The following is a 24,887-nucleotide window of genomic DNA, read 5'->3' on the forward strand; positions in this document are numbered from 1 at the left end:
AGAGTGAGCAAAATATATGTACAGAGAATGGCACTGAAGAACATTTCCTGAGTTGTATGTTGAATCCCATGAGATATCTCATTGGTGTCTAACTGCTCCAGATCCATTGTTTATGTTGCTGTGGATTCTGGTCTATGCAGGACGCTAGTTCATATCTTGGAGCAAATAAAAGACCACTACCATCCCTTCATCTGTTTGAAGGTCTTCTGACTACCTGCTGCCTCTACAGCAATGTGTGACTGCCTTAAACTTGGAACAAATGTGAGGGAATGTTTTTTTTCCCCAACCAAGAAGATGACTTTGTGGGTGTTCTTGCTAAAGCTAGGCTCTGATTCACTTCACATAAAAGATCAGTGGTCTGTTTAAAGGTCAAAGGCTTGTGATGTTGCTAGCAGAAAGGGCACAAGGCATTTGGGCTGTTTACAAAAACACTTAAACTGTGAAATAAAATTATGAAGCTACTTGAGATACAAGGTATAAAATTAGAATGCTTTATGTGACATATCTTAAACTCAAACATAAGCAATTTATGCCAACCTGGTGCAAAAGAGTGCATCTATGTTAAGAGGATAAAAGGAACACAATAATGAATTCAAAGCTTAATAAAAATGCCAAATTGAGGAACTCTTTTTTAGAACATGCAATTTTGACTGATACTTTCTACCCAAAACATTGCCTGTATCAGATACAGGGGGAGTTTGTGTTCAGATTTAGGGCCTCAGTACGAAGCTGGCAGTCTTAAGACTGTGGTGGTGGTCAGGACCGCCACCGCTGCTGTGGCAGTCCGACCGCCACATTAATACCCTGACAGTCAGACTGCCATGGTTCTGCCATCTCCGCTGATCCCGACGGGCTGACAGCGGGTGGAGGTCGCAATCCACAAGGGTGTTGCTGCACTGCCCTGCAGATTACCACCTCGTTCTCCGCCAGCCCATGAAAAGGGTGGCAGAGAACAGGTGCAGGGGGCCATAGGAGGGCCCTGCACAGCCCATGCACTTGGCATGGGCAGTGGAGGGGTCCCCCTGCCCAGCATCCTCACAGTTTTCACTGTCTGCAGTGCAAACAGTGAACATTGCGAGAGTGCTGGTACACCCAGCATGCAACACCATGGCCGCTGGCTTGATTTCGAGCCGGAGGCAATGCTGCCACTTGTTTCCCGTCAGCCTAGCATGAAACTCCTAATAATTCAGGCAGGGTGGTTGCCACTATGGCGGCAGCAACCCCCCGTCAGGAGTTTGTCTGACAGGTTATCCCACCCATCTAACTCATAATTAGGCCTTTAGTCTCTGAAACACTGTTATCATGGAGCCAAATTGTCAATCTGCCCAGTTGCAAACCACTTTTGATACACACTAGTCACCCATCCTGTGAGGGATTCACCTTCCCACTTCAGTGTAAGCTACTCCTACAGTGGTCTCAAAACATAAGTACTGCTTCATGATTGAGTCCCGGTTGCAGTTCTGCTTCCCTGGTGAAAATGATAGGCAGGTGGCTGTGGCAAGGATAGCAGCTATGTGTTACCAGTGTGTCAGCATAGTCTCAGTGCTGCTCTGAGTGCTGACTGTGGGTGGCTGCCTGCCACCCACATCCCTTGTTCCGATTCCATCCTCTCTTCTGCACTGATGGCTTTCACTATGTCTTAGACAACATGGGGAAATCATCCCCAATCAAAGCAACACATCTTTGTGTTTTGAGGTATCACGACAAGCTTGAATTTATGCAACTTCATTGTTGCCATTTCCCCATGTTGTCTAAGACACAGAGAAAGCCTTAAGCGCATCCAGAGCCTGAAGAAACACACACATCACACCCATACTGATGGAACTTCATTACCTGCCCTTGCTAGCCAACACCATCTTCAAAGCTAGCTGCCTCATTTATAAAGCCAGCACGACCAACATCCTTGCCTATCTTGTAGAAAAGCGCACAACTTTGATGCATCTAAGCACAACCATAGGCAGACCAGCACCAGATTGCAAACTAAGAAGTGTAAAAAAAAAAAAAAAAAAAAGAAAGAAACAATGCAGTAGGTCTTTTCCATCTATGCACCTAGATCTGGAACAACATCTCCATATCTATCAGGGCCGTCTCATCGTTGCTCCAATGTAGGAAAGAGTTGAAGACTTTACTTTTTAAAGAATAGTACGTCACAACGCATAAACAGTCTACAAACAAGCTTTTTCTCCTATCTCTCATTGAGGTTATGGTAGTCTGTGGCCCTATATAGCGCTTTGATGCCTTTTGGCTATGTTTGTGCTTCAGAAATTCTGTATATAATACAGTATAGTCCAACACCTTATATTGCTGGATGCCTTCTCCAGGTGATCCCAATTTCCATGTTACTGTTGGGATTTTGTTTAAGAGAAACGGATTTGGATTTAAACAAATGTATAAGGTACAAGCGTGTATACCCAGCTGGTAAATATCCAGGAATCCATCTCCGACGAGCACAATGATACCTAAATAGGCGGATACGTTGTGACCCCATATACAGGCCGGTATCTGATGATTATATTCCGAGTTTTCCTTGTACTTTCAAGGCTTCACAGCGGTAGGTTTGAGGGAATTAACAGGTAGTGTGATGCCTGTAAACAAGCACATTGTGGGGTTCGTCCCTATTTCTTCACTGTGCAGGTCTTCAAGGCCTTTTCAACAACCTTTGAAACATGGTTCTGTGCAACCCCCGCTGGTTACATCTCTGTTGGGTGTACATTGTTAATAATAATGTGCCTGACTGAGAGTGTCATACTGTTAAAGCGTACTTGTTTGTCAAAGGTTCAGTTATGAATGCAAATCCAGTTTGCACCCTATCGGAATTATAAGTCCGGGCTTTGCAGTCAGAGTTAGCCTACACAATTTGCACAAGCTTTTACAAGCTTCTAACTCCACAACTTTCGGATTTTTCACTCCTCAGAACGAGGCAAACCACTTGCAGTTGCACACATTATTCCCCATTCTGAGGTTTGAAATGCAGAAAGGTACAGTATTTCATACTGGTAATTACCGCAGCGGTAACTGCACAAATTGTGACTGTGCAATTACTGCACGTAGGGCCTCATGTAGGAAGGGTTTTAACGTTCACAAACCCCCTGATTTGGTAAATCGGAGGGTTCGTGAATCCTAAGATCCTTTTTCAAATGTTCTAAACTCATGTGACGATTCGGAAAATACTGATACCATTCCAAAAATTCTTGATGTAAGTCGAAATGTAAATACTGCCATTCCGTATTTTGTGAGCCGACTTATTAGTACTTAGCTCGATTCGCAAACTATGAGTGTATTTTTTTTATTTTATTTTTAAATGCGACCACTATTACCAAATGCTTTACATGTACACGAGGCTCTCACTTTTTGTCTGGCTTGGGTTGCCTTCTTGTACTTTGCTGAAGAGAAGTTGTTGATTCCCTGTGGACCCAAAGATATTCTTAGACTCTGATGACCTCTGTTAGGGGTGAAGATGGCGCCCCTGTGGAAGTCATTTCTATGCTGCATTGTGTGCGGCGTGCTGTAAGAGTTAGCTACCTCCTGCTTTTATTTGTACATTGTTTACTTGAGGCCGACAAAGATGATAACAAACACATGGTGGTCTGAACCAATTATCTGCAGGTTTTTCAGTATGATGAGTGAGTAGTGTCTGGGATTTGTCATGGGTAAAACTGGAATGTGCACAGTGAATTACGAATTTAGGAGATGTTTGCAAAAACGGCCTTTTATAAGAAAAGTAATGAGAAATCAGACTTGTAATGATGAAAAACCTTAATGGTTGATAAACCATTAGAAAGTAAATATTGTTTATTTTTTCACGTTAAAAATGGATTGAAAAATGTATTGCATAAGTAAATAAGCACGCTGAAAGTATTATTGTTAGGCCATTTCTATTTGTTGCTAATGCCATTTGTAATTAAGAAAAACAATGCAGTTTTATGTTAAACTGGTTTTCAGGCCCACCAAGTAAATTCTTAGCATATTTGATACTTGGGCTGCTGGGATTTAATGTTGGCATCTTCTGTTTGTCAACTTTGGCACTATGGAAAAAAAACGATTTCGGTGTTTGTTGCACCACAAACTACTTTTTAGCATTTGGTAGATAATCAGCATCCCTCTCTTCATAGTGTTGCTAATGGTCTCCTCACCATATATTATTTACTGTTTGGCTAATGTGAGGAAATTCCAGGGCTGATTGCCTCGTTTTGCCAGTGGCACAGGGGAAAGTCAAGTATAGCCTGTTACACAATTATGCACTATTTTTTCAATTTTGCTCTCCTCGCTACTGAAGCAGGTAAGTGAGATGTACTACATCAACGTCACTGGGACTATAAAGCATGTTCGGGCCCTGGACGACCTGCATCTGACTGGCCCTCCCCCAACAGCTTATAGCTAGAGAAACAAACTGGGTTAGTAGGTGCAGACCCACCTCTGACTCTCGTGTCCCACCTGCTCTCCCCGGCAACCTGGGCTGCCACTGCAGCTGATCTCTCTTCTTCACACATGGGTTCATTACATGGCATCTCTTACTATCTTCTTGCTAATGTCAGCCTGCTGTGCACGGGCCTGTAGTCCACAAATTAAGATCCAAGGTTGTTTCTGAGAAGTAATAAAGGCTTCAATTGGGAAGCAAGTCACCTTAGAAAGGTACAAATGCGAGCCGCTACATTCACCGGTCTATGAAACCGGTAGGAGTACTCCTCACATTCTGTTGATGTGGAGGTCCAAGGTCTAGTAAGCTGAGAAAATATATACAACAGAGCCAGAATTTCAAACCGTTATCCAAATGTAATCCCTTTGGAGAGCTAACATTCTTCATTACAACTCATGCTGATAAATCACCTACAGCAAATATAAAGGGGGTAATGAAAGGGCTGTGTTTGTTGGACACATTAGTCGAGTCAGCTAATGCAAGCCAGGATATTACAGACATGGAGATTTCTGGCAAAAAATGCAAGTCCCTTTAAGGAATATTTGAATCATTGTGAATCTTTAAAATGTAAAGGGCACACTTGATCCTGATACCATCAAAAACAGAAGACAGAAAGTCATGATGATTGTACTGTTGCTGCTTCCTTCATTCAAACCTAATTCAACCAAGATTTGATCCCAAATCATCTTGAAAAGGCAAAAAATCACATTACCATTACTCAAGAATCAGTTTACTTACATTTTTCATAGTATTTGCTGAAAGGTTCAATTGCAGCCAGTGTTGGCGAGCACTTAACGTATGTATGTATGTTATGTACTTATTAGTACACTGTAGGAAGTTGGCTCTGTATGTACTATTTCAAAGTAAGAAATGGCATGCACAGAGTCCAAGGGTTCCCCTTAGAGGTAAGATAGTGGCAAAAAGAGATAATTCTAATGCTCTATTTTGTGGTAGTGTGGTCGAGCAGTAGGTTATCAGAGGGTAGTGTTAAGCATTTGTTGTACACACACAGGCAATAAATGGGGAATCACACACTCAAAGACAATTCCAGGCAATAGGTTTTTATATAGAAAAATATTTTTTCTTAGTTTATTTTAAGAACCACAGGTTCAAGATTTACAAACAATACTTTAAATGAAATATTTCACTTAGGAACTTTAGGAAATTTGAATTAGCAAAATAGCATATACAGTTTTCACACAAATGGCAATAAGCTATTTTAAAACTAGACATTTAGTGCAATTTTCAACAGTTCCTGGGGAAGGTAAGTGTTTGTTAGTTTTGCAGGTAAGTAAACCACCTACAGGGTTCAAAGTTGGGTCCAAGGTAGCCCACCGTTGGGGGTGGGGGTGGGGGGGGGATGGGTGTTCAGGGCAACCCCAAAGTTACCACACCAGCAGCTCAGGGCCAGTCAGGTGCAGAGGTCAAAGTGGTGCCCAAAACGCATAGGCTTCAATGGAGAAGGGGGTGCCCCGGTTCCAGTCTGCCAGCAGGTAAGTACCCGCGTCTTCGGAGGGCATACCAGGGAGGTTTTGTAGGGCACTGGGGGGGACACCAGTCAACACAAAAAGTACACCCTCAGCGGCATGGGGGCAGCTGGGTGCAGTGTGCAAACAGGCGTCTGGTTTGTAATGGAGTTCAATGGGAGACCTAGGGGTCTCTTCAGCGATGCAGGCAAGGGGGGGGGGGGCTCCTCTGGGTAGCCACCACCTGGGCAAGGGAGAGGGCCACTTGGGGGTCGCTCCTGCTCTGGAGGTCGGATCCTTCAGGTCCTGGGGGCTGTGGGTGCAGTGTCCTTACCAGGCGTCGGGTTCTTAGAAGCAGGCAGTCGCGGTCAGGGGGAGCCTCTGGATTCCCTCTGCAGGCGTCGCTGTGGGGGCTCAGGGGGGTCAACTCTGGCTACTCACGGGCTCGCAGTCGCCGAGGAGTCCTCCCTGTAGCTTTGGTTCTCCACAAGTCGAGCCAGGGGCGTCGGGTGCAGAGTGTAAAGTCTCACGCTTCCGGCGGGAAACGTGTGTTCTTTCAAAGTTGCTTCTTTGTTGCAAAGATGCTTCTTTCTTGGAGCAGAGCCGCTGTCCTCTGGAGTTCTTGGTCCTTTTAGATGCAGGGTAGTCCTCTGAGGCTTCAGAGGTTGCTGGACCCTGTAGAACGCGTCGCTGGAGCAGGTCTTTTGAAGTGGGGAGACAGGCTGGTAGAGCTGGGGCCAAAGCAGTTGGTGTCTCCGTCTTCTCTGCAGGTTTTTCAGCTCAGCAGTCCTTCTTCGTCTTAGGTTGCAGGAATCTAGTTACCTAGGTTCTGGGAGCCCCTAAACACTCGATTTAGGGGTGTGTTTAGGTCTGGGGGGTTAGTAGCCAATGGCTACTAGCCCTGAGAGTGGCTACACCCTCTTTGTGCCTCCTCCCTGAGGGGAGGGGGGCACATCCCTAATCCTATTGGGGGAATCCTCCATCTGCAAGATGGAGGATTTCTAAAAGTCAGTCATCTCAGCTCAGGACGCCTTAGGGGCTGTCCTGACTGGTAAGTGACTACTCCTAGTTTTCTCATTATCTCCTCCGGCCTTGCCACCAAAAGTGGGGCGGTGGCCGGAGGGGGCGGGCAACTACACTAGCTGGAGTGCCCTGGGGTGCTGTAACAAAAGGGGTGAGCCTTTGAGGCTCACCGCCAGGTGTTAAAGTTCCTGCAGGGGGAGGTGAGAAGCACCTCCACCCACTACAGGCTTTGTTACTAGCCACAGAGTGACAAAGGCATTCTCCCCATGTGGCCAGCAACATATCTGGTGTGTGGCAGGCTGCTAAAACTATTCAGCCCACACTGGTTGTCTGTATGGTTTCAGGGGGCATCTCTAAGATGCCCTCTGGGGTGTATTTCACAATACAATGTACACTGGAATCAGTGTGCATTTATTGTGCTGAGAAGTTTGGTACCAAACTTCCCAGTTTTCAGTGTAGCCATTATGGTGCTGTGGAGTTCGTGTATGACAGACTCCCAGACCATATACTCTTATGGCTACCCTGCACTTACAATGTCTAAGGTTTTGCTTAGACACTGTAGGGGCATAGTGCTCATGCACTTATGCCCTCACCTATGGTATAGTGCACCCTGCCTTAGGGCTGTAAGGCCTGCTAGAGGGGTGACTTATCTATGCCATAGGCAGTGTGAGGTTGGCATGGCACCCTGAGGGGAGTGCCATGTCGACTTAGTCGTTTTCTCCCCACCAGCACACACAAACTGGCAAGCAGTGTGTCTGTGCTGAGTGAGGGTCCCCAGGGTGGCATTAGACATGATGCAGCCCTTAGAGACCTTCCCTGGCATCAGGGCCCTTGGTACCAGGGGTACCAGTTACAAGGGACTTACCTGGATGCCAAGGTGTGCCAATTGTGGAAACAAAGGTACAGGTTAGGGAAAGAACATTGGTGCTGGGGCGTGGTTAGCAGGCCTCAGCACACTTTCAAATCATAACTTGGCATCAGCAAAGGCAAAAAGTCAGGGTGTAACCATGCCAAGGAGGCATTTCCTTACATACACGTTCAAATGAAGTAGGCTTTTTTGGAGGTGCATGGATTGCTGTTGTAGTTAGTACCTATGGTCATATACCCAATAGAGCACTGGTGCAGGCAGATCAAATTTAAACCCATTGGGTTACCCATGGATTGGCAAGCCAGCAATTGTCCTCTACAAAGACACCTTGTACTTATTTTTTCTGAGCATTATACAAAGGGCTGCCGAGTCTACATTTAAAACATGTCCTAAGAGCACAAAGCTCTGTACAATGTAGGCAACCCTATGTGCCTTTTTCCCCTAAGGCTTTTTTGTACTTATCTCGCCTCATGGCTGATGGGGAAGGTTGGAAAAGAAGCACTTCCGATCAGATTAACACTCGTGGCGTCCTTAAGAGAATGCTACGCAGCACTGATTCTCTGCCAGTTTGATTGGCTTAATTGTTTATTTTATGAAACGTGTGATTATGATAGTGTGTTTTTTTATGTTACTTTATAATGTTTTATGTCTTGTTCTTTTATGGTATTTTACAGTGCTGAATAATGGCTTTATGCATGTCCTTCCCTTTTCCTTGTGTTTTAGTTGAGCACTATTTTGTCATTCCTTTTGTCATTTTTGTTTGATAATGTATTCTGCGATGTTGGGATGTGGGAAGTAAGGGGTCACTGTCACTTTTGTGTTTCTTAATATCACCGTCCACCACTCATCTCTGGGGCGAGGGCGGGACACATAAGACAATATATAGAGCAAGCAAATTCATGTAAGTTTTGAGTAGATTGTTTCTTTCCATCAATCCAAGGTGATGCAAGTTCCACTGTTTTAGTAATATGAAAGACTGAAAGTATCCGAGTTACAGAGGTAAGTAACTTTTGCATTGGTTAATAAAGTAAAATAAAACATGTATTACCTCAAAAAGCAAGTTTTCCTTTACATCTTACCTCATTTTCCACTCTAATCCACCTCCCCTCCATGACATGTTATTTTCTGTTGTCTTCTGTTTTCATACTCTTAAATGCATGTGTACACAAAACAGTTTGTTGTTGTGTCTGAATGTGTTTGCGTGCATGTAAAACACTAACCATGTACCTGCATTTATTGGGACAGCTTTACTCATTGTGTACTCTGCTTGTCTTTTGGCTTACAGGTGGAGTAATTAATTTGTCCGTTCCTGTAGTATTGACTGCCACCCATGAAGACAAGCAAAGGCTAGATGGGTGCACAGCATTCACCCTGGTGTATGAGGGTCGGAGGGTGGCTATTCTCCGCAACCCAGAGTTTTATGAGCACAGGAAGGAGGAGCGTTGTTCCAGGCAGTGGGGCACTACTTGCAAGGAGCATCCCTACATTAAGGTTATTATTCATTGAAAAAAAATATGAATTTGTATTTTTTTGTTTTTTACCTTTATTATTATTTACCATATTCTATTGTGGTAATCTGATTTTATTTCTTGTAAAGCTTTCTGTTTTCTTTAATATGTCCCTTGTCACAATAATATTCCGGTTGCTTGCCCATGAATTGAGGTTACTAGTTTCTCAGATAGTGAAAAATGGGTGTTACATCTCCAAGATTTTTTAAATTATTTTTCCACACATTACACATTTTTCCTAGATGTTTTTGTCGTAATAGCTATTTCAACATGTACAAAAATAATACATGGTAATGTACTCTTAAGAATGCTATTTCCCAACTCCCTCACATACAAACAGTTTTTGTTATGTCTAAACGTGACGTTCTTTTTGAGGATGCGACTTTTAGCAAGATGAAGTGTTTTTTAAAGAATCTACAGGTTGGGATTGAGTCACAATGGTTCAGAAATTTTTTAATAACCATAACTTTGTTATTCCATTATACAATTAACTCAGTTGTGTTAATACTCTCACTATCTTGAGTTGTGGGAGTAAATTCTACATGATATAAAACGTTCAAACAGAAATATTACATGCCTAGATGATATGTGCATGCCAGCTTATACAGTGACCAATTAAGTGATGTTTGGGTTATTGAGAGCAAAATGATGAACCCCATACTGAAGTAATCTGATGTATCCTCATGTTGTCTCGATTCCAAGACTAGTGTCTTTGTCCATCTTGTATGTAAGAATGTTGAGATCGGGAGTATTCCCAAGTTTTGCAGAAGGTTTGGGTTAAACAGAGTCTTTCTTTGTTACTGCTGAGGCGATTTTACCTTCTACCTACATCTACTACCTAAAGATATTCTGTCCTTATGCTCATAAGGAGCATACAGAAAACAGACAAGTCTCCAGCTATCAGTGTGCCGTCAACTGCTAAAACCCCCACTGAGATTCAAGTTTTTGAGCTCAAAGATGAATGCAGAGTTTTTCCTGAAGCACTATGGCCAGCTAGCTATATTTAGATGGAACCCAGAACATTTCTATGAAGCCACAGTCAGCAGATAAAAGTACTGAGGAATTGCCTAGCTGCATCCCAGAACACTGTCATGTGCTCTGCACCTTGAAGAGGAGAACGTGTTTTGTGGACAGTTTATGTGGAACATATTGTAGTTTTGTTTTATTAAACCTAATAATTAAGGCATGTTGGCAGAGCAAATGTGGATATTTCCTGCCAGTGCCCACTTTATATGTATGATTTGCCACCAGCCTGGCCTGTGATGACATCAACATATCCAATATTGGATGTCTGTCACAACCTAAAAATGCTAAGTCATTCTTAGTCTGTATTGGTGCTCGCCACAGATTATAGACAATCCATTTCTATGTGTAGTGTATGTTGGGACTCTGCTTCCAAATATTATTGTTCGTTCTACATCTCCTCATAAATGTAGGTTCTAATCCGCAATCACCAGGATCATGGGACAGGAGAAAATGTGATCTGTGTGGTGAACTACGCTCAACCCCAGGCCTACATGCCTTTCAACTTCAGAACACCCAGCTTCTCATGCTTCTTGTTTCCATCAGTCAACAGCCAAAATGCTAATCATTTTAATTGCTGCCAAATGCAAACTTCAAAATTTGAATTTGTTTGTATTTGGCATAGGCATATGTGGATAAATAAGTCACAATATGTCTGTCATTGATCATTGTTTTGCCAGAAACTTGAAAGTGCGCAATATAATAGCTTTTGTTCCATCCTTTGCTGAAGTTAACAGGTCAACTTTAAGTTTGGTGTTGGTTACAGTGGAGGAAATCCACTATCATTAAATAAAAGCTAATCCACTAGTTAAGAGTTCAGAGTGAAGTGCACACTATTGGATTATCAGCCCTTCTATGTAAGCATCTGAACCAAGACAATATGTTAATCAGTGGAATGAGCCATAATCCGTGAAGGAGTAACATTTAAAGGGGTAGTTGTCACCCTCAGTCAAACAGTGGTTATCAGGCTTACTCAAGGAGGTTGATATGAATTAGAAATTCAGATCCACCCTGGATTGTTAAGTCACAGTGAACCCAATTTCCAGTTAGAATCATTACTTATGAACAAAATAAAATAAGACATTTATCAAAACCTGGATGAAGTAGGGCAGTTTAAATTGGGGTAACAACAAAAAAGAAGCTCCTAACACTAACATCCAGCTCCTTAATAAGAGGGATTACATGCTAGGATCTATATTTTTGTGACTCTGTGTCTAAATGGTTATACTCTAGGGTAGGCTGCAAGTGTTCATGGTCAGTTGTATTATAGGGTTTATTTACTTCCCAGTAATTGATGGAACAGCGGAACTTGACTAGTTATTTAGTGGCTCTTAGTGCAAAGCTGGATAATTCCATGCCCTTCTGCCTCTTTGGCTAAAATCTTTTTTTTTTTGTTTTTTCTTCTTTTTTTTTTAAGAACCCAATCACCAACTACCAAACTGGAACATGGTTCCATGCAAGATCAAATGATTATCTTTGGGATTCCCTGGACGGTTCTTCAAAAGTCTCCTGTTCAGTTATGTGAGATATCACAGGATCCTGGAGGAGTCAGTATCTAAGTGGCCATAGTTCAGGGAATAAAACCAACTTGGAACCTTAACTTTTATCATAGTTGCCAATAAATGCGGGGACAGCCATTGATGTGATTTGTCCAACATCCAGCTTCAACTCTCTGGGATGGGTGTATGCTGGGGTATCAGCTTGTGAGGAACACAAACTTTGTGATTTAATCACCCTCCATATCCTCACGCAGTGTCCGCAGGCCAGGTGCAGACTTAAAACCAAAAAGGCATTGTGTCATCTGTTTGCATTGCATGGCTTTCTCAGCAAGTTAACAGATAACACTTGCAGATGACGGGGACTGCACTAATTTACTGGGTGCACAAGTCATGTACAATACAGTGCAGCACAATGAAAAACATAATGTTCATAATAATGATGATAATGTTTCAACACACCTTCAAGTATTTGGGTGTGGGATGGTGTTCTATTTCTCTGACAGGATGACCATCTGGGCAGTGCCCAGTAACTCCATTAACTTGAAATAGGGCCTACCCTGCCACAGGCATTTATACCAAACACCTAGGTCTACCCCCTTCTTTGTCCCTCTCGCAAGACAGCCACTAATGCCACTGGGAGAGGATCTTCCCTCTGAACCAGTTTTGAGTATCAACAGAGGAGGGGTTGCTTATTTCTTTGCCTCACAGGATCTCTGAAGAGAGGAAGAAAGGTTCCACCATATTGGATTTAGGTAAAGAGGAGCACTGTGAGATTGCCTGCAGTAGGGCACCCAGGGACTGCTGTAAAAGTGGGTAGGGACCCACCTCAGAATAGTTTCCCTATTGGTTTGGGAGGGACCCGGGGTCCCCTGCCACCCGCAGGCACCTGTCAGTGGCTCTCCAGACACCCTCTTCAGAATGCTACTGGTCCTTTGAAAGACAGACTACAGCTATTGAGGCCTGTGCAGAGTCCTGAAATGCTGCATCTACTCCCATTGTACCCAGGATGAAGAGGTTTACTCCCAAGGGTTAGTTGACTGACATCCTGCTAAGTTACAGGGGCACAAGCTGCTAGAAGCCCTTTTCCCTGAAGAGCCCAGCTGACCAGTTCGAACTGGATCTGCCTTGGACCCTGCGGGTGGTTTCTGATGAGTGAGGCTTGATTCCTGGGTGCTGTTCCTGAGGTCCTGGGATCCTTGGCTGTGTCAAAGTGTACTCCTTACATTCGGAAAAACCTGGAACTTAGAAACATTTCGGCTTGAAAGACATCCAGAGGACCGAGGCAAACCTGCCAAGTCTATCTGACAAAGGTGTGTTGCAGCCGAGCCAAAGATTTATGTTGCTCCTGCTTGGAGATTTCCCACAGCTGCAAATCCATTTCAGAAGGAAGTCGTGGAGATTGTGTGCAGCCTCACGGAGCCCTGTTCGACTACAGCCTGCAGCCTTGCCCCACTAGAGAAATCCAAGCTCCAGAAAAGTGGCGAAGTCTGAATGTTCAAATCTTAACCGGAAGAAGGAACCAAAAGTATTAGCCTATGAATGACTTTTCTGGGCACAAATTTAGAATTTCTCCTTTCAGAGCTTTCTTGACCAAATTCAATACCCTCACCAGGACTTTGTCCAATGGCTATCCAACCTCCAGGAGCCCTTCTCAGCCACAGCCTACTGCCTTTTCCCGCTGTGAATTTTGAACTTCCATTTCCAAAACTAAGTCAGTAGGTAAAACTTCAGATTGGGAGAAACCTGGTGTCTGTATCCCACCACACTCCATTAGGATCAGTCTTAAATGGCTGCATAGGTACCACACAAGTGCAACCAGAGGACTGCGGTTGTTGCTTTTCGCTTTTTGGCCCTACTTTTATTTAAAACTTCAATTCATTACTCCGGCTTCTGTTATTGAATTTGTATTGTTTTGTTGTAATTTTGTTAATTAATTTATTCTCTATTTTTATAAATTGGAGTGGAACTTTTATTGAGTTGTGTGTTTGACTTTGTAACTGTTTTGGTGCTTCTAAATGATTGCCACCCTTTCTGAAGATAAGCCTGTCTGCCCTGTACCATAGTTACCAGGGGGTTATCCTTTTTCTCAAAGCAATTATGTACAAAAAATGATGCCTACTGTCTGTTAACACTTCTTCTAGTGAAACGGATAACCAATGATATGCAGTAATTTCTCACTTAATATTAATTACATCTGAAACATTTCTGTAATTTAACTTCTCAAGTGCATATATTTCCACATGGAAATACATCTCATCTCATATTCTCAGATCTCTTCAATGTAATAATTGCACAAGAAAAGACTACCCAATGAGTGGGCTAAACTGTTGGAATATTTATACCTGCACAATTATAGATTCTATGACAGCAAGCATAATTATTAGGAACACAACTTCGCATAGATTTTCTGATGTATACTTATACTGATACTTCTGTTAATCTTGAACATTAATACTTTTGTGTGTTGGGTGAGAGAGTGACAGAAATATAGACAGTATCATTGGCAGATCAAGGCTTTAAATAAGGACCAGTTAATTCACAGAATAACCAAGGATGCACACAGTGGAAAGTGAAAGGATAACAGAAAGGGAGGTTGAGGAGAGCAACTAAGAGGACGTTTCCATAGACATCACAGGATAAAGAAACAGTGAGATTTAGAAGATGAAGAAACATGACATGCAAGCTACACTTGTTAGAGTTGCATGTTTTTATTGTTGAAAAGGCTACTCCTTTCAATTTGTAAAACTCTTTAGTGCTATGAAAAACCATCTTGTCTAAATTATCATGAAATGTCCATCAAATTGTACAAGGCTTCTCATGTTTTTGCTTCCTGGGATTTCTGTTTTTATGAAACTACAATCAATTCCGGCGACCCTCCGTGCAGCCGTGGCTTCTTTGACACTAACCATTCAGATGTCCATGTTACTTATCCTTCCTCTTCCTTTGTCTTTTTTAAAAGACTGTTAGTGCCAACATACTATCTCTTGTAATTGAGATATTGTCTTATTTTGTTTTTTCAAGTTTTTCATATTTACTTGTCCCTGATGTAGATAGTCTTGGAAAGTGGAGATTGGCTGGTTGGTGGAGATTTACAAGTCCTGGATCGTATTTACTGGAATGACGGCCTTGACCAATACCGGCTTACTCCCACTGAGTTGAAGCAAAAGTTTAAAGACATGAACGCAGGTGAGTTGGTCTCGAACCTCTTAGTCACATTGTCTACTTAAGTGACTCTTGCTTTTTATCTGTGATTTGCTTACCCTTGAGGCCTATCTTTGCAGGTAAAAGCTAACTTTTCATTGATCTTCATTGATAGTTGTTTTTCATGAGTGGTATGGCACAAACGTCTTATGTATAGACTCATGTGGTAAGTGGGCATTTGTTTTGCTGGAACGGTATCGGCTCCCATGGAGGGAGAGGCCTTCCTGGTGGGGACATATTTAGCACTATCTAGAAAATCTTTAATCAATGCCACACTGAAAATAAAATCTGATAACTTTTTTTTAATAAACTGTCATTGCTGTCAGATATACCTTGCTAGAGATGAATTACAGACACACTTTGGCCTAATGAAAAAAGATGGTGGTACTTCCTCCAGTGTCTTAGGGATGATTTTCTGCTGTGAACACCTAATGTTGAACCTTTTTGTTTTATGTTATAAGAATTTCTTGTAGAGAGAGGTCTGCCCTCCTCTAGAATGTCCTTACATTCTTGGGGCTATGACCAAATGCCTATATTACAGGAATGGGTGAGCTGGGCTGCCAAACTCAAGACAGTAGTGGTATCCTTAAGGGGGAGTTACTGTGGCTTCTCCACCATAAACAAAACCTTACTCCCCTGACTGGTTCACAGTATTTTTCCCATATTTGGTTTGGTCCAAACAAGAAGAAGGAATTGATTTCGGATAGAGGAAATGGAATAGGAGAGAAAGACAAGAAGTGTTGCAGAAGGGGCAAAAAAAAACACAGAAAAGGCTATAGAATTATGTGAAAATGAAATAAAACAGGCTATGCAAAGGGGCAAGTAAATTTGAGGAAAAGGAGGAGAGAGCAGGAGGATGGGCTAAGTGAGAGGTTAAACAAAGAGATCCAGAGTTTTTTGTGGCGTCGTTCTCTATTCTCCCCTTCCATCTCAAATTAAGACAACTATAGCAATACACAAATGTCAGAGTTGAGGACAAGTAACTAAATTGAGGTCGAGCAGATAGGGTAAATGTAGTTGTTTGTAGGGGCGGTATGCAACTTACATGTCCCTCCACCCCTGCGTTCAATCCACTACAAATAAATTGAAAGGTAGTAAGAATCCGTGATTGCAACAAAAAAAAAAGGTGCATGCGAACGGTTCACCAGATTGGAGCTGTCAACATGTTGAATACTTTTCACATCAAAGTGTTTAAGGGGAAAATATTTGTATTAAAGAATTTAAGGAAACGGAATTGGCACGCACATCATCAAAATGCATTTTGTCATGTGTGCTGTAGGAAGTTGGCTCTGTATATACTATCTCAATGTTCGAGATAGTGTGCACAGAGTCCAAGGGTTCCCCTTAGAGGTTGATAGTGGCAAAATTAGATAATATTAATGCTCTATTTTGCGGTAGTGTGGTCGAGCAGTAAGCTTAGCAGAGGGTAGTGTTAAGTATTTGTTGTACACACACAGGCAACAAATGAGAACACACACTCAAAGACTTAACTCCAGGCCAATAGGTTTTTATATAGAAAAATATTATTTTCTTAATTTATTTTAGAACCACAAGATTCAAATTTTAGGTAAGTACATAAATTGTAAGGTACTTCACACACGTAAGTATAGAACTTTGATTTAAAACAGTAGTACACACAGTTTTGTTTAAAACAGCAATAAGCTATTTTAAAAGTGGACACTGCAAAAATCAACAGTTCCTGGGGGAGGTAAGTAAACGTTAGTTTCTCAGGTAAGTAAAGCACTTACAAAGTCAGTCTCGTGGGCATAGGCCACCCACCGTTGCAGGGAGGTCGATTCGGAGTGTCCACGTCGTTGGAGTCGCCTGGAAGTCCTCTCTGTAGTGTTGACTGTCCTGAACTCGAGCAGGGGGCGTTGGGTACAGAGTGTGACGACTTGCGCTTCTGCCGGGAAGTTGGAGTCTCTTTAAAGTTGGTTTCTTGTTGCTGTTTTGTAGTTGTTTCTGGACAGAGCTGCTGTCCTCAGGAGGTTCTTGGTCCTTTAGGTGCAGGTCCGTCCTCTGAGTCCTCAGAGGTCACTGCCTCCGCTGGATGCGTCGCTCTGCAGGTTCTTTGAGTCTGGAGACAGGCCGGTAGGGCTTGGGGCCAAGTCAGTAGTTGTCTCTGTCATCTCTGCGGGGCATTCAGGTCAGCAGTCCTTCTTTCTTCAGGTTGCAGGAATCTGATTTCCTGGGTTCAGGGTCGCCCCTAAATACTCAATTTAGGGGTGTGTTTAGGTCTGGGGGCAGTAGCCGATTGCTACTGTCCTGGAGGGTGGCTACACCCGCTTTGTGCCTCCTCCCTGAGAGCAGGGGGCACATCCCTATTCCTATTGGGGGAATCCTCCAAAACCAAGATGGAGGATTTCTGAAGGCAGGGGTCACCTCAGCTCAGGACACCTTAGGGGCTGTCCTGACTGGTGGGTGATTCCTCCTTGTTTTTCTCATTATCTCCTCCGGACTTACCGCCAAAAGGGGGGGCTGTGTCCGGGGGGCGGGCATCTCCACTAGCTAGAGTGCCCTGGGGCATTGTAACAGGAAGCCTGAGCCTTTGAGGCTCACTGCTAGGTGCTACAGTTCCTGCAGGGGGATGTGTGAAGCACCTCCACCCAGTGCAGGCTTTGTTTCTGGCCTCAGAGAGCATGAGGTCAGAAACTCGTCTGTGGCAGGCTGGCACAGACCAGTTAGTCCTGCACTGAAGGATTGAGTAAAATACAGGGGGCATTTTTAAGATACCTCTGTGTGCATTATGTAATAAATCCAGCGCTGGCATCAGTGTGGATTTATTATTCTGAGAAGTTTGATACCAAACTTCCCAGTATTCAGTGTAGCCATTATGGAACTGTGAAGTTTGTTTTGACAAACTCCCAAACTGTATACTTAATATGTCCACACTGTACTCACAATGTCTAAGAATAGACTTAGACACTGTAGGGGCATATTGTTCATGCAGCTATCCCCTCACCTGTGGTATAGTGCACCCTGCCTTAGGGCTTTAAGGCCTGTAGAGGGGTGACTTACCTATGCCACAGGCAGAATTTTGTGTGCATGGCACCCTGAGGGGGATGCCATGTCGACTTTGCCTTTTTCTCCCCACCAACACACACAAACTGCAATGGCAGTGTGCATATGTTAGGTGAGGGGTCCCTTAGGGTGGCTCAACACATGCTGCAGACCTTAGGGACCTTCCCTGGTCACAGGGCCCATGGTACCACTGGTACCTTTTGCAAGGGACTTATCTGTGTGCCAGAGGTGTGCCAATTGTGGAAACAATGGTACATTTTCAGTGAAAGAACACTGGTGCTGGGGCCTGGTTAGCAGGGTCCCAGCACACTTCTTAGTCAAGTCAGCATCAATATCAGGCAAAAAGTGGGGGGTACTGCAACAAGGGAACATTTTCCTACATGTGCTTTTCAGTTGTTTACATAAAACTTTCCAATGCACTAAACTAATGGCAGAATTCATTTCCACCTAACAAATAAATCAACAAAGTCATGAGTAGTATCCTCAGTCTTCTCTGGGTTCGAAAGTGCCTTAGTGACTCATATATCCCTAATTATTTCTTCATGCAAGACACAATACTGATGCCATTTTCTCCACTTGCTCCACAGCCTCTAAAGCACTGTGGACTCCACAGTATCCACCTATGTCCAAACATCTAAAGCACCTTGCCTTGCATGTATCCTCAGCTACACCTGTATTTAAAGGAGGATAGTTAGAAAGTATAGTTGCCAGGCAATATTCTGTACAATGCTGCTGTCATGTAAGGCACCAAGAATGCCGTTCTCCCTCTTTCCTAGACTGTGGAATCCTTTCTGGTTGGGAATAAGATTGGTAAACCTTCTTACTTTGTCATTTTTGCTCCTTAAAGGGCTTAGTTTCCCCGAATGTGCTTGTTTAGCCTGCGGTTTATTACCTTTTCACACTTAACACGCCAATGCTATTGATAATTGGCATGGACCTTATTTTTGGTGTACAGTATCCAAGAACATGTAGTTTGTATTGAAAATGCAACATTGAGCGGTTTTAGTGCTTTAATGCTATTCCACAGTGAATTTCTTTTCCGGAACTGAGACCTACAGGGAGGAGAGTAAATGAGCAAGTAAACAATAACACTGTACATTCCCGGCTTCAAATTTGCACTTCTCTGGTGTTTTCTAATTCCACCACTAGATTTTACAGTGTTCTTGAAAGCCATTAATACATTTAGCCTTTGGAGTAAATGTACCATAGCTACTAGAAATTTACATTTTGTGTGCATGTATTTTTTGTGTTGTACTTATTCCCTGCGCTATTTTTCTAGTTTAGCTTTGGTATGTATTCTTTACTTGACCATCTCCACATGTTTTCTGCCTAAATGTACCATACAGGAGCCTATTACGTCTAAAATCGCATTTCGACCATCTGGAGATGAACCTTGTAATCTATTCATCCCTCATTTGTTTCCCCAATAACTTGCTTCCGGCATAACTCCTGTGGTAGAATTTAATGTTAATATTGTTTCAGTATGGTACACAGTGCTCAAAATATGAATTGTGACTGACTGACTTGTAAATTGGAAAAGTCTAAGTGATTGAAATGTACACAGATTAATAGAGATCTGAGTAACAATGATAAACTGGTTGAATCACAAGGCGATTAAATGTAAACTGCACAACTGGCCTGTTTCCATTATTTGGCTTACATTGCGTTGGCCTGTTTAGTTAAAATCACATCTTTCCCAAGAGCTTATGAAAACAAATGTAATGTCTTCTTTACATTTGGTTTGTTTGCAATCTTAAAATTGTGGTAAATTATTTCACTTTGATGATAACGGTGACGTGTTTCCGTGAAGGCCATCAGTCCCAAATGCTTCTCCTCGACATTTGCGGCAATTTGAATTGGCCTTGGTTACAGCCGAGGTTGTGCATGACCTTGATCTAGCCGTTCTGCTTTCATTTTTGAACGATAATCTCATGTCACTGGGTAACTCCCATTTATTCTTCCAGGAATTAATTGTATATTCGGCTGTGGTGACCTCTGGTGCTGGAGTCACAAAACTGAACAGCGCAGACTACACAATGAATGTTGTAATCATTCAAAAATATCTTTGGTATACTTTAAATCTACTTTGAGTCACAGCAAATTCCCAGCTTCCCAGAGGAATTTGCAATATTAAAGTGGGCACAAAAATACTTGGAATGTAGTTTGTGATTCCTGCATTGACATTGTCAAGCTCAGTCTACGAAATCCGAGCATTCCTTCTTCAGATATGTTCTCTCTTGCTTTAGTATTATTTTAGTGTATTGTAAACCATGTAAAATATCTGCAAACTCCTGTGTAGTAGGTGTGATTCACATTTGACCACACAGAAATCCTTAGTCGAAGACATTAAATTCTGCTCAACTTTGAAATATGGACATAGGTAGCAAAGTCTGCTATGTAGAACATGTTAATTACATAGAATGAGTCTGGTCATAGGTTATGCCCCTTAGTTGTGTAAGATGTCTGAAGTGGGACCCCTCCCCCCAATTAATTGTACATTTCGTTCATCACTGTAGACTGGCTTTGATGTGAATGGACTCAGTTTTTGCTTCCATTCCTGGTGGTTACAGTGTTTACACATTATGATGTAAAGTATATGCCTCAAAAACATGAGAGGACTTGGCTCTTAAACTGAGTTAGAGAAATGACCCCTTGACCAATATTTCTTCAAGTTGTGTTTACTATGGCAAAGTAGTGTGGGTTATTTTGTATTTATCAGTGGCTTGATGAAAATGGTTAAGCAGCTGGAAAACAAACTTACTTGCCTATGCTTCATACGTTTTATTATTTTAATCCATACAGATATAATAACTTGATTTTTTTATTTATTTCATTTCATGGTACTGATCAATTGTGACATTACTAAAACAAAAGAATAGTCACTTTTATATGGAGTAAAGTTACATAGGAGTGAATAAAAGACCTACTTTAAGACATGAGCTTGGCAGACCGAGCACAAAATCCCTACTTACACAGAGACCCAACATTTCACAGTTTTTAGTTTAAAAACCATAATTAATCTGCTGAGTGCCACACTGAAGCTAAATACATATGCCTCTCCCACCTGCAGTCCAGAATGATGGACAGTTGTCTTCTCCTAAATCCTTAGAAAAGGGAATTATTACTATTCTCAACCTCCCTCTAGAACATTCGACCCCTCATGATTTGATTTACGGATTTATTTTCTGATAAAACTCTAGGGTTTTACTTTAGGTTGTGCTCTTAAATCCTCTACCTACCATCCCCTGTTTCAATGTATCCCTTGTAGTTTGTGAAAAGCTTTTCTGCAAATCACCCTAACACATGCTCAGTGATGATACACTTTATAAATCCTGCCAATAAAACTAAAACTAATGAAGAGACCAAGAGAGCTAAAAAAGCTCACTGAGAAATATCATACCATGAATGGGACTTGCAGTTAGCCTGTAACATTGGGGTGCTTTCTGGAACCCGGTTACTGGGAAAACCAGTGCAGTGACTTGGAAACATCTATGAAAGGCAAAAAACAGACTTGACTCTTCTTATTTGTTCACCTGCGGCTGCAATATATCAGATTACTTTTTTGAAGTAGACCTAAAGAACTTCATTATGTTTTAAATGTCAGAAAAAGCTGTAGACTAGATTTTAATCTGCCCACATGTTAAACTGTAGACAGGGTGACCATAGCTCCTTTCTGATTGGAAGGGAACCCAAACACCATGGAAAGGAGCAACATAGTCAGAAGCATTAAGAAAGACCTCTGCATCAGGCCTACCATTCACAGAAAAATATGCTTCGTGGACAAAAGAGAGAAAGTTTCTTACATTTCTGCTGGCTTTCTTTATATAGTAGATTGGAGAAACAGATATCTGAAGCACAGGACTCCGCAATGGACAATTGCTATCCTGTCGGGTGAAGGAAGGGTGCAAAGTTTGCACCCTTTATGGATTCTAGAGTTTCCCTCTACTCAGGCTATTAGGACAATGGTCAGAGCATTGAGAGCCTGAGTATAATTTCCACTGTAAGTAAATATTTCAACACAATAACAAGTAATAGGAAATAGGTATTATCAAAAACTATTTCCACCCAAAGAGGAGCAAAGCTAATTCTAGCCTTACCCTCTTCCATCTCTACTCCAAAGCATTGTCCTTAGAGTAACCAATGGGAGATGTAAGTGCCCTATTTCCCGGTAGCCCCACCTCAGTCATTGCTTACTTAATTTTTCGATTGTCCTCTGCAGAAATATGAAATGTCTATGCTACTATAGTAAGGTTCTCCGAGAAACTACTGGCTTGCTCTAGACAGAACACAGTGGAAATGCACCTGATTTGTCAAGAAGCCTCAGAACTCCTCCTCTCACTGTATTCAATGTACATGAATTCAATGCATATTTAGCAACCCAATCAGGGGCAAGTATACAGGCTAAGTTTAAATTATGGGTCAAACTCGAGAACCTTGGAAAACTGAGTGTAACACACTCACCACCAGGCTCTCAGTTTCCAATTTACTAACAACTGACTGTCCTCACATGCATGCAATTACACATTTTTCTGGTACTACATGAAAATCAAATCACACCCTATCTCATGCCTGCCTCTCAGATGCCTTGTCAAAATGCTTAATCTAGATATCTATAAGATAATATGTAAAATATTATTTTTTTCTAAATGCTCTTCTTGTTGGGGGGGAGTCAGTATGGCTCAATGAAGAACCCTCCCCATACACTAAAAATAAATGTGAAAGTTTAAATGGAGAAACACCATGCAGAAATTCTCATCCCTGATCCAGAGTGTCACCTTGAGCATGCTGACCCTTCAGGAAGAGATCATTAGGATGTCCTCCCTCTTCCCTACACCCCAAGCTGAGCGCCACCATTATTCCCTCTCTAATTTGGAAATGGCGAAAACACTGCGTAAGGTGGAATGGTGTTCACTGTAGAACATGGCCCATCCCCTGTGACACTCTAATGGAAGAAACTGTAGCCTTTTTGTGCTATTTATACTACCAAGTCTTGTAGACATCATGTACTAGTTGTTACTAATTGCAACCAATACTTAAGCCCTTATTACAAGTCTGGTGATCTTGGGACCGCCTGACTTGTGGTGGCGGTCTGGCTGCCACATTACCTTGGCGGGCCTGCCACAGTCAGACCACTGGCACCGCCAGGTTGCTGCCAGTCGACAGCCTGGCGGTGCCGGCAGTCTTAATCCGCCAGGGCAGCGCTACCCTGGGGATTACGAGTCACATCCTCACACAGTCAGACAAGAGACAATAGATCTCAAGAAATTACAGGACCCTGCATGGTGAGTCTGGCATAGAACAGAACCATTTCTATGCCCCAGAGGGACAGTCTTGAAACCCTGTTCAGGGCATTCACCTCTTCAACCTGTTTATTGGGCAGGACAAGTTTTTTTAAAATAATTGTTGTCCCTGAACCAGGTTCTGTCGACTCTCAATTCATATTTTGGCTAGTGGCCCCTTATAATCAGGACACTCACTTTCACCTCCCTATCCTACCTCCTCACAGCTGCTACCTTAGGTTGACAGTCGTCTCTCAGCACTGTTTTCAGCTCTACTATTACAGTAGGTGCTGGCTGTGGTGGTGGCAGCTTCACTGTAGAGGTCAGGAGTCCATGTATTTCTGTACTTGTACGTCTGGCTGGTGAAGGGAGTGTCCCCCATGCTGATCATAGACATCTTCAGGACACCATGATCGTTCTCCAAAACCTTGCGCTTCATGATCAATTCCTGGAACTCTCATCTCTCCACCACACTGAGACTGACCTTCATGCAAGCGGTGCAATATGACCTGCATGAAGACTTTCTCTTCCTCTAAGGATTGGAGATATTCAGGATATGATTCTGACGTGCCTGTCTCAAGACACCAAACCTGTTATGCAGAACCTACTCAGGTTAGGCCTTGTGGTATCCTAATGATGCTGCAAGCTTGGTGACAAATGTGAGTACCCTTCAGTGGTTATTAAGGAAGCAGTGGCACTAGCATCAGTAGAGCCTGTTGGCTCAGGTGCAGAACTAAGATTCTGTCCTTCCCTAGCTCCACTGATTGATATGGATGTGCCTCTGCGATCTATTGATGGGGCATCCTTTGATCCACCGCAGTTACAAGCGATTGTAGTTACTTAAACCTCCCCTTTGGGTTGAGCCTCTTACTTTGGTGACATCTCAGGTCATAAGTAGGAGCTTCACTCTGATGTGAAGAAAATGATCTTCTCAAGATTGTAATGCCCATAAGTGGATCTCTTCACTATAACCTAGGACAGTAGTGTCCTCTATTTTGGTTGAATATATTCCCTCTGAATGCTTCCCTAGGGGATGCCTTCAGGTTCAGCTGGTTGTGGGTCTTCTTTATGAATTCTTTCCGATTTCCCCTTCTGACAAAGGTTCTACACAAGGTGCAGGGGACAGCCACAACGAACACTGTCCACTATAGACTGGAAGGGTAGAACTGTTGAAATTGAACACTGTGCGCCCCCCCCCCCCCCCCTCATGCACTTACAAGGGGCTTGGTCTTGCTTTCGCAGGAGGATCGTTGGGTCTACCCCTGCCTCCATCTTCTGACATTGCTGCTGGGTGCATGGAGTTTAAGTACTGCCAAAAAAGAGACTTTCTGCTTGTCACTAGATGTTGCAGGCCTCTTGCTTGCCAGGAAACCTAGCATGAAATCCATTTATGTGGGTTTTGTGGACATAACCTGCCCTAGGGTGGGCAAAGCCTTCTCAATCCTGCCCCATCCCCTCCCCCCCCCCCCCCCCCCCCCCCCCCCCCCCCCCCCCCCCACCTGCCTGATTTCTAGCCTAATAGGCAGGTTAGTCAAACCTGCTCTTCATTCCTACTGGAAATGGGTATATGGTTTTCACATGG

At 42.8% G+C, this 24,887-nt stretch overlaps 1 protein-coding gene across 1 annotated transcript in view; it reads left to right on the forward strand.

Moving 5' to 3' along the window:
* Positions 1-24,887, forward strand: part of PAPSS1 (3'-phosphoadenosine 5'-phosphosulfate synthase 1) — a 340,888-nt gene that overhangs the window by 206,014 nt on the left and 109,987 nt on the right. The window contains exons 8-9 of the mRNA XM_069241180.1: positions 9,060-9,265; positions 14,855-14,990. Of these exons, the coding sequence (XP_069097281.1) occupies positions 9,060-9,265; positions 14,855-14,990 (342 nt within the window). The remainder of the gene's footprint in view (positions 1-9,059; positions 9,266-14,854; positions 14,991-24,887) is intronic.

The sequence above is a fragment of the Pleurodeles waltl genome, chromosome 1_2 (genome assembly GCF_031143425.1).
Source record: "Pleurodeles waltl isolate 20211129_DDA chromosome 1_2, aPleWal1.hap1.20221129, whole genome shotgun sequence".
Lineage (NCBI taxonomy): Eukaryota > Metazoa > Chordata > Amphibia > Caudata > Salamandridae > Pleurodeles > Pleurodeles waltl.